Source organism: Microcaecilia unicolor, chromosome 8 (assembly GCF_901765095.1).
Source record: "Microcaecilia unicolor chromosome 8, aMicUni1.1, whole genome shotgun sequence".
Taxonomy (NCBI): domain Eukaryota; kingdom Metazoa; phylum Chordata; class Amphibia; order Gymnophiona; family Siphonopidae; genus Microcaecilia; species Microcaecilia unicolor.
This window is the reverse complement of record NC_044038.1, coordinates 168,993,358-169,003,546: the sequence shown is the minus strand read 5'-3', so window position 1 is coordinate 169,003,546 and position 10,189 is coordinate 168,993,358. Positions and strand designations below refer to the sequence as shown.

Genomic DNA, 10,189 nt, shown 5'->3' with positions numbered 1-10,189 from the left:
AAGTGGCAGCTTCCATAAATTGTTCACAGTTTGGTACTTATATAGAGGGGACTATCATTGCCTTTGTCAGGGGTTCTTAATAAAAAAACAAAACAACAATAAAATATATAAGATATATAAAATATATAAGATATATAAACCATTCAAATATAGAGCACTAGTAAAAATTGGGAGATGGAACAACCAATCAAACTCTAAAAACTATGGGGGTCTTTTACTTAAGCGCACTGGTGTTTTTAGCACGGGTTAAAAATAGGCACGCACTAAATGCTAATGATGCCCCTAGGAATACATTGACATCTTTAGTGTTTAGCGCGTGTGTAGTTTTAACGCATGCCAAAAACGTCAGCACGCCTAAGTAAAAGACAAATGACTAGAGATGGCCTAACACAAGAAACAATATACTAAAAATCAAAATGAAATAAAATGAGTTACAGGGCACAACCTACTAATAATTGTGTAAAACAGACACCAAATGGAAACCAAAAACAGACACCAAATAGAAACCGAGATGACTGGGGAAAGCAATGACAAAACACCCCACCAACAGTTGGCCAAGAAGCCATCATGCAAGAAGTAGGTCCCACAAGTCACTCATGGCTTGGTACTTGCATTCTACTTGTACTTTACCTCTCTCTTTCTTATAACCCAGGAGCCACATTTTGATCTGAGGGGTTCCATTAAGACTCCATGTTGGGAACGTGCAGAGGCAAAGAAAGATCTACTTCTCCTTTTCTTCAGGAATAAGAACTACATGTGGGTTAGGAAGGAAACTCCTCCTTCTCTCTACTTCCTACTGAAGGGGGGGGGGGAATTTTCCTTGGACCAATTTGCAACGTTGTCTCTCTGTGGGAAGAAAGAACTGGGAATTAGCCTCTCCCGAGGGTGTGGGATGCTCCTACCTCAGTGTGGCAAAGTCATTCAGTTTAGGGACTTGGGATGAGACTGAGGCATGTTTGAGCAGCCATCTTGTCATCTACCTGTTCTGTTGGCAAACATACTCTGTAGCCATTTTTTTGTGGCATCTAAAAAACACAAAGCCATGAATATTGACCTCCAAAATTTTTAAGGCACGTAATGATCTAAAAGAGCAGTAACAAATGCACATGCCTATCAGGAATTCATTTAAAATTATACAGATTTTCAGTGGCAAAAAAAAACATAGTACCACTTCTGAATATCTACACATTTCTTTTCCATTTCTATCTGCTATACACCTATTACAACTAATATGCATAAATTATACGTTAATACAGTGGTTCATTAATACAGTGAATATTCATTGTGGGTATCCTGAAAACCTGACTGGCTGGGGTGCCTCCAGGACCAGGTTTGGGAACCACTGCATTAATAACTGAATGTTGGAGCTGAACGCAACATTGTTGCCTGTACTCTCCTCATCCCAAACCAAACACCCCCTTTCAAAAGATCATCTTTGGCTGTATTACAGTTAAAATGTCTGTTCATATGCATATCTGGACTGGAATTTTGTAAAGGCACTCCTGTGATGGGTGTTGCCTCTAGCAACCCAAGTGAGTTTCAATATCACTTTCCTTGTGTTGTAATGAAACTAACATGTTCATGTCAGGTTTGAAACATTAAACATATCAAATGACAGGCCATTGCAGCTTTACCAAATCATTGCAATTGGCCAATGCATGTCCTGCCTTATAACACTGTTTATGCCTCTGGATCCCAACCTACTTCTGGGGGAAACAGGTGTGGTATCAGGATATCCACAATGAATGCATTTGCAGTCTTTAGAGGCTCTTTGTTTGCAAATATATTTTATGCAGAGTCATAACTATTCAGAAAACCTGATTGGTTAAATGTAGTTCCAAGAAAGGGTTTTTGAGGCTATGACTGAGCAGAGCACAGAGGGAAGTTTCTGCGTACTGTGCCTTTAAGAAGATCTGAAATGATGTCACACCAAGTTTGGAGGCTCTCGCCTAGGCTCGAAGTTGCAGAGGTTAAAAGCAGGCAAGTAAGAAAACAGAAACTTTACAAAAGAATTCAGCGGCAGCTCACTGGAAGATTGGAGGTTCTGGGACATTAATCCGATGCCAGACATGCCCTGTGAAAGAAGCTGAATGCCATCTGGCGTCTTGCAAGAAAGACGGAAAGGAATTTATAGCTTGGAAATACAGTATGAGCAGTTTTCAACTGGATGATTTTGTAGCTGGTTGGATAGGGGGTAAGTGATAGTACAGAAAGAAAGAATGAGGCACTGTGGAATGCAAAAATTGTAACTGCTTATCTCTCTTTGTTTTGTTGAGTTACTATTTAGTTACAGTTGGTGCTGTAATATGCACTGTAGACATTATGTGCAGTATAGTTCTTGTCTCTATTAGGTTTCTGTATTCTAAAAGTGACATACAAGGCTTCTTGATTTTAGGTTTTAACTGATAAACACCAATAAAACAATGCCAATGCAATCAATCAATCAATAAATAAATAAATATGTGTTTAGTAAATAAACACTGGGAAATACCATTTCCTCTAGCACTCTCTCATCCCTCCCCTGACTTGTCTTGAACCCTCCACTCAATTTCTGTGCCTTTTCTGCACCGACGAATCCTAAGCAACATAAACGTACAAGTGCCCAGCCAATAAAACCAGAGGCTGGAAACATGGATAGACCCTGCTATTCTGTAGCCTCAAAGAATGCCTAATTAGCTGGTGAATAATACAGATAAACACCTAAGAATGGAAGCCCTACTTATGTATTATACTAAACATTTGCATGTGCTAAACAAGTAGTAATATATTTGTTCCTTGAAGTAAATTATAGGCATATGCATTCATTAAAATGTCTTGGATTCATTCAGGCACCTTAAAAAAAATCAATCAATTTTAAGAGGAGTACATGAACAACAAAACAACAACCAGAGCACAATTGGCTGTAACCTCACTGCATGCAACCTTTTGAGAATGTTGTTTCTTTTTATAATGCTTTTGCTCCCAATAAAGATATTTCCCCCCCCCCCCAAAAAAAAAAAATCAAATGTATGCACAAAAACTTTTGAATTAATGCATATATAATCAATTTGCACATTCTAATCAGCGTACAAAAAGTTATTGAAGTGAATGTGTGAAATCAACCCCACCCCCCAAAAAAAAATCCCACAGGAAAATCAGGAAAAATTTGGACAAATCCAAAAATGATGGAATTATTTTGGCTGTGCACCTCCCTAGTAAATTGCTGAACATTGCTATTTTAGTTGGTTTGTCTAGCAGCTTTATTTTAATCCACAGGGATCACAAGTGTCATGGTAGGACATCCTCTGGATACTGTGAAGGTAAAGCTGTTTTTGTCGTTTCCGTGTGGGGTATGCAGTCTGTCTCTCAGAAAACGTTTAATGATTCTTTGGAAATGTGAATTGTGTTGTAATCTTTCCTTTACTGATAATTGCTATTCTCTCATGGAAGCACTGATAAATTACAGTTGAACAAGTTTGGAGGGGGAGGGGCAATTCTAGAAGTGGGCATCTCCTTTTAGGTGCCCTGATGCCACACGGTATGAGTCTATTCTATAATGACATCTGGGTGCCAAGACTCCATTATAGAATGCAAACATAACCTGGCACCAGTGCATCTTACATTTATAAGTCTGCAGTTGTACCAGCCATAGACCTGGAGTATCTAAGGTTGTGTAAACACAGCAGTGACTGACAGCATTCTGTAAGTTTTGTGTGTAAATGACTGCCCTGCCCATTCCTGTCCCACATTCTGGAAAGCACAAAAGGAGGAGAAAATCCAGAGCCTAAGGGACATGTAGATGACGACAAAGTAGTAAGGCAAAGACAATGAGGATTTCCAAAGTTTAAGGACCTTTAATGTACTCACAAATTCAACACATTTGGGACCTGGCACAGTCATGTTTCAGTGTGTGAGCCTGCTTCAGAGGTCAACAACCCTGTAAGCATATGTCAGTGAAAATACAGGTAAGGTAGGTTGATAGAATGTGATCCAGTGCTAAACAATCGCAGTGCCTGTGTAGAAATAAGGCACTTGTGCTCTGCTAGTATACACAGCTCCCGAAAAGACCAGTAACGTGCTGCATGGTGTATGTGTATGTGTGTGTGTGTGTGTGTGTGTGTGTGAGAGACAGAGCGAGAGAGAAAACCTGGAATGGATTAGAAAGATTGGAGTGGAGGAGTAGCCTAATGTGTGTGGGAAAACCTGGACTGGAATAGATTGAAAAGGAAAGATTGGAGTGGAGGAGTAGCCTGGAATGGATTGGAAAGAAAAGATTTGAGTGGAGGAGTAGTTTAATGGTTAGTGCAGCAGGCTTTGATCCTGGCAACCTAGGTTCGATTCCTACTTCAGCTCCTTGTGACCTTGGGTAAGTCACTTAACCCTCCTTTGCCCCAGGTACAAAAACTTAGATTGTGAGCCCTCTAGGGACAGAGAAAGTACCTGCATGTAATGTGTACCTCTAATAGCACTATCGAAATCATTAGTAGTAGTAGAAAGAATCCCAAGTCAGTGATATGAAGATGCCATGAGTTTTGTTTTGTTAAGAAATATTAAAGCTTTTGATTTTGAAAAGCTTTAGTGTGGCTCTGCTGCGTGTGAAGCCCTTGAGAGTAGTGACTGCTTATTAAGGACTTGGCAGGGTTGTATCAGTTGCTGACAGAGGACACTAGGCCTAGAACATTGGTCTCAGGCCATCCTGGTCCTGGATCCTCATCATAGTACATGTCCTGCTGAAGACTTTGCAAACTTCTTTGACTGTAAGATTTTGTACTGTGGATTGCCAGATGAAGAACAGAAATAATTCAAATTAAATTACATTTTAGCCAGAAAAAGGAGGGAAATGTTAAGCCAACCCACTTTGCCATTGATTTAACTCAGTAATTGAGTTTGAAAATTGTCGTCTTCAATTGAAGAGCCAGGAAAGAAAAAATAACAAAGATCTGAAAAATCAATTTAGGCATGCAAACTGTTCTCCCCCATCTATAGAAATGTGAGAATGTCTTCCTCATGGCTATTGTTTGAGAAGCATCAATACTTTAGGATTAAGAAGAGCAGTGGAGCATAATGCTTACCCTAAAGATAATCCGTAACTGGCAAGTAGTCCATAGGCATGATCACTTTCGGAACAAGAAACCTCATTCTTGCTAAAGGCATGTCCTTGAAGACTTTTTCATATTTGTATAAGTGTTTAGAATACTAGCATGATTTGTAAATGTGTACAGTTATGTACATGCAATGCTAGCACATAAGTACATCAATATTGCCATACCGAACAGACCGAAGGTCCATCAAGCCCAGCATCCTGTTTCCAACAGTGGTCAATCTAGGTCACAAGTACCTGGCAAGAGCCCAAAAAAGTACAATACATTTTATGCTGCTTATTCTAGAAATAAGCAGTGGATTTTCCTCAAGTCCATTTTAATAATGGTCTATGGACTTTTCCTTTAGGAAGCCATCAAAATCTTTTTAAAACCCCGCTAGGCTTCTGTAGCAATGAATTCCAGAGTTTCTTACCTGCTTAATCTCTATTCTGCAAATTAGAGCTGTACCGATTAGCAGATTTTACTATTCGGCCGAATAGAAATATTGAAAATTATTATTCGGCCAAATACAAATAATGGACACTGGGCTTTAACATAACAAATATTAAAAGAAGCAATATGAAATCAGAGATCAAAGGCCTGATATTCAGCTGGCAGTGGGCAGTGCTTTTGGGCCATTTCCGGTGATCGGCATTGAATATCTGGATTTTTTTAAACTGCTAAAACGTTAACTGGTTAAGCTGATATTCAGTGATAACCAGTTAATATTTAGTGGTGAAAGATAGGCCTGCTATTTATGTGGCCTATTTTAATTGCTAAATGTAGCCAGTTAAGCGTAGAATATCTGCACCTAACCAGCTATGTTGTGTGGTATAGCCGGTTAGTAGCTGCTAACCCTATATATTTAGCAGGAGATGACTGGTTATCTCCCACTAATTATCCGTGGTTAGGTGCCGACATGCTATTTAACCTGTCAGCTTTCACCCTAATATACACCAGCAGGCTGGCAAGGTATCCCAGGGTCAGATTATCACCTCACCCTCTAGGGGGTTCTTTACAAATTCCACAGGAGCAGGGCAGAAACATTGGGTAGGGATCATCTAACAATTAGCAAAGTGAGAACTTAAAGGAATGCCTAAAACGTAAGAACCCAACACAGTTAAAAACAGCTTTCGGTGCAGCAATGAGAACGCACAACGTAACGGCATGAAGGCCAATTCTATGACTGTGCACCTGTACTCATGTACCCCTTGTGTATATAAATTTACAGAATATTAGTATTTACCTGAGTTTTCTAACAAGTGATTTGACTTTTGGCTAGGATTGCCAAGGTCTTTTCATGTAGGGACAGTAAGAGACATTTTTAAAGGTACCGGTGTGTGTTAATGGTTTTCAAAACAAGAAAAAAAAAAAAGCCCTGCCGTTTTGCAGAACATTAGCATCTGTCATTTGTCTGCAACACCCTTATTTGATCTGTTGAGCATATCGATGACATGCACATATTCAACTGATTTGAAAATTGCATATGGCTACCACAGGGCCACAGATGTTCCCCCTAAGATATGTGGGAGTCAACCATACACATTCTCACCATTGGGGGGGCAGTGCAGCCATCTCAGAGTTTTGATTGTGCAGGGCAGGCAGGTCTCTTGGGATCCTGCAGAACTTGACCACGGGATGAGGTCTGTACCTTTTAGACTTTTAGGATGTCAGAGACTACTAGAGTGTGAGAGGGTTTAGTGCAAACTGCAATAATTTCTGACTAGTTCTGGTTTCTGTTTAAGCTCAAGGTTTAATTATTTCTGTGTAAAGACCTTTCACTCGCAACTGTACCATTTGAACAAACAGCCAGGAAGGACTTTGCAACATTTTTAGTTACAGTGTTACTAAAGGACAGTAGAAAGGTGTCATCAGTGACAAAGGCTATCTGAGGTTTTGGGTCTTTGATGTATTCCATAGCATACATAGGTCATAAGAACATAAGCATTGCCATACTGGGACAGGCTGAAGGTCCATCAAGCCCAGTATCCCATTTCCAGTAGTGGTCAATCCAGGTCACAAGTACCTGGCAAGATCCCAAAACAGTTCAATACATTTTATGCTGCTTATTCTAGAAATACATAGTGAATTTTTCCATGTCTATCTTAATAATGACTTATGGACTTTTTTTTTAGGAATTTATTCAAACCTTTTTTGAACCCTGCTAAGCTAACTGCTTTTACCACATTCTCTGGCAACAAATTCAAAGGAAATGAAACGATTTTGACGTTATCTCTAGTGCTTGGGCTTTTGCCATTCAGAGTAATGCATGGGAGGCAATTCTGTAACTGGGTGCAATCATTTAGGCACCATAAGAATACCAATGTGAGCGTGTTCTATAAGGCACTTATACACGAGACCTTATAGAATATTTGTTTAACACTGCATCGGCATGCCTAAATGTGGGTGCTAGCATTTATAGGAGCTCTATGGCTCATGAGTGCCTAAATGAAAAATGTACACATGTGATTTATAGTATTCTTAAGTTGGACATTTAAATGTTGACTCTGGCTCTGTCCTGCTTATGCTGTTACCCTGTAAATGCCTCTCTGTCATTTAAGGTCTAAGCTATTTAAGTGCATTATTATAAAATAGGGCTTAAGTGCCAGTTACCCACTTATAGTTTATGGTTTATTGTGCTTTGATATACTGTCATTTAATGTTTATTATTATTATTCTCTGAATTACACTGTGACAAAATATGTTAAAAATAAGTGCATCAAAATATTGTTTCAACAAGATTCTAATTGAAAAAATAAAGGAATGCAGTCTGGTAACATTATTCCTTAGCTGAGTTCCAAATCTGAGGAAATTTATGGTGGATTAATGGAAACCAGCTGAATGAAGAATTTCACCTAAGTTGCTCCTTCACATAGATATCTGCATATGTCCAGCATAATTAAACTCTTTTCATGCATGACAAAATAGTCAAGCAAAGGCCCTTAGTGAGTAGATTGATAACTGTTTTGGCATGTAGATGTCCGCAGAGGCACCTTTACTTGGAAAACAGTGCAGACACTGTAAACTAAAGTCCTGGTTTAGTAATATATGTATTGTTGTAATCATAAAGAAATTGATTCAAAATGAATCAATCCTGTGTCTGCTTGATTAGGCTAAGATCCAAGGATCTGATCAGACATAGAAGTTAAGGATGATTCTTTCTTCTTATTTGGTCTGAGATTGAGACTTGGTAAATATGGGGGATGGGGGATTAACACCCTGTTACCCAATTCTTTTGGAGACACAATGACAAGCAAAAAAAGGAGGAAAAAAAAACCCTCACGTGAACATGAGCAACAAGCAAAGAAGTGAGGTAGATTCAAAGAGGATATTAAAAAGTCTTTAATATAAACTTCATAAAAGCAACCCGACACGGCTGTGTTTCGGCACAAAGGCCTGCCTCAGGGGTCAGGATGATCTCTTATGTTATGGCGAAAAAGCTTAACAAAAGAGTAAATTCAAAGTCCAGGCTGTTGAATTTCTGTGAAATCCTTGGTAGGAAAAAAACACTGAGCTGCAAACACCAACTGGCGAAATGTCGGTGGCACGAATTATGCACTTTTTTGTGTGTAAATATACAATATTGGGGACACAATGACATCATAACCATTATCCATGCAGGCAGGCTTAAATTTCTTGCCTTAAAGAAAAGAAGATTAAACCCTGTGTCAGCCTGTGTGAACCTTGAGGGATTAAACTATAAGCAAAGTATCCACTATTCGCCTAAACGATCACAGAGCATGCCAGGAAAAATACACCAAGGACTGAATTCTTTAAATGGTGCCTAAAAATGTCAGTGCCAAAAAAATAGCTCAAAGTACTACTCTATAAATGGCACTTAAAGTTAGGCGCTGTTTATAGAATAGGGCTTAGCGCTGGGAACCACAACTACATTTAGACATGACCACTTACAGGTGCAGTCCCTCTTTATAGCAATGCGTGTAAATAGGAACACCCCAATCTGCTCATGGCTGCGCCCCCTATTTGGCCCCGTGCATAAAATTTACTTGTGGATCCCATGCCCAATAATTTTGAATTAAATCCAATTAGCACCTATAATGGCTTCTTAATATCTTAATTATCGGTGCTAATTGACTCTTTATACAGATGCATGTGCAAATTGGACGCCTGCCCAAATTTGCGTGCACAAATTTTTAGAGCCTTTTATAGAATTTGAGGAGAAATAAATATGGGCTTTATTTAAATATACAAATATGAGTGTAATTCATTCTTTACTACTACTACTACTGCTTATCATTTCTATAGTGCTACTAGACATATGCAGTGCTGTACACTGGACATGAAGAGACAGTTCCTGCTTGAAAGAGCTTACAATCTAATTAGGACAGACAAACAGGACGAATTATTAAGGTGGGAATGATAAAATATGGGTACTGAACATCAAAAAGGTGAGCTTTTAGCCTAGATTGGAAGACGGCCAGAGATGGAGCTTGACATATTGGCTCAGGAAGTCTATTTCAGGCATATGGTGCAGCAAGATAAAAGGAACGGAGTCTGGAGTTAGCGGTGGAGGAGAAGGGTGCAGATAAGAGAGATTTACCCAGTGAACGGAGTTCCCGGGGAGGAGTGCAGGGAGAGATAAGAGTGGAGAGCTACTGACGAGCTGCAGAGTGAATGCATTGTAAGTCAATAAGAGGAGTTTGAATGGTATACGGAAATGGATAGGGAGGCAATGAAGTGACATGAGGAGAGGGTATAATATGAGCATAGCGATGCTGGCGGAAGATGTCACGCAGCAAAAGTTTGAACAGATTGAAGGGGAACGAGATAGCTTAGTGGGAGACCTATGAGAAGCAAGTTTAACGTCTTTGTGAGCGATATTGCGGAAGGGCTGTCTGGTAAGGTTTGTCTCTTTGCGGATGATATTAAACTCTGCAACAGGGTGGACACCCTGGAGGGTGTGAATGACATGAGGAAGGACCTAGTGAAGCTAGAGGAATGGACTGATATTTGGCAACTAAGGTTTAATCCCAAAAAATGCAGGGTCATGCACTTGGGTTGCAAAAATCCGAGGGAACAGTACAGTATAGGGGGTGTAGTGCTTCAGTGTGCAAAGGAAGAGCGGGACTTGGGGGTGATTGTGTCTGATGACCTTAAAGCTTTCAAAC

At 39.6% G+C, this 10,189-nt stretch overlaps 1 protein-coding gene across 2 annotated transcripts in view; it reads left to right on the top strand.

Moving 5' to 3' along the window:
* Positions 1-1,704: 1,704 nt before the first annotated feature.
* SLC25A48 (solute carrier family 25 member 48) overlaps positions 1,705-10,189 on the top strand; it is a 30,574-nt gene continuing 22,089 nt past the window's right edge. The window contains exons 1-2 of one of the 2 annotated variants that reach the window (XM_030212877.1): positions 1,705-2,194; positions 3,256-3,299. In XM_030212877.1, the coding sequence (XP_030068737.1) occupies positions 2,149-2,194; positions 3,256-3,299 (90 nt within the window). In that variant the 5' untranslated portion in view covers positions 1,705-2,148. The remainder of the gene's footprint in view (positions 2,195-3,255; positions 3,300-10,189) is intronic. The other variant, XM_030212876.1, reaches the window with a different exon arrangement.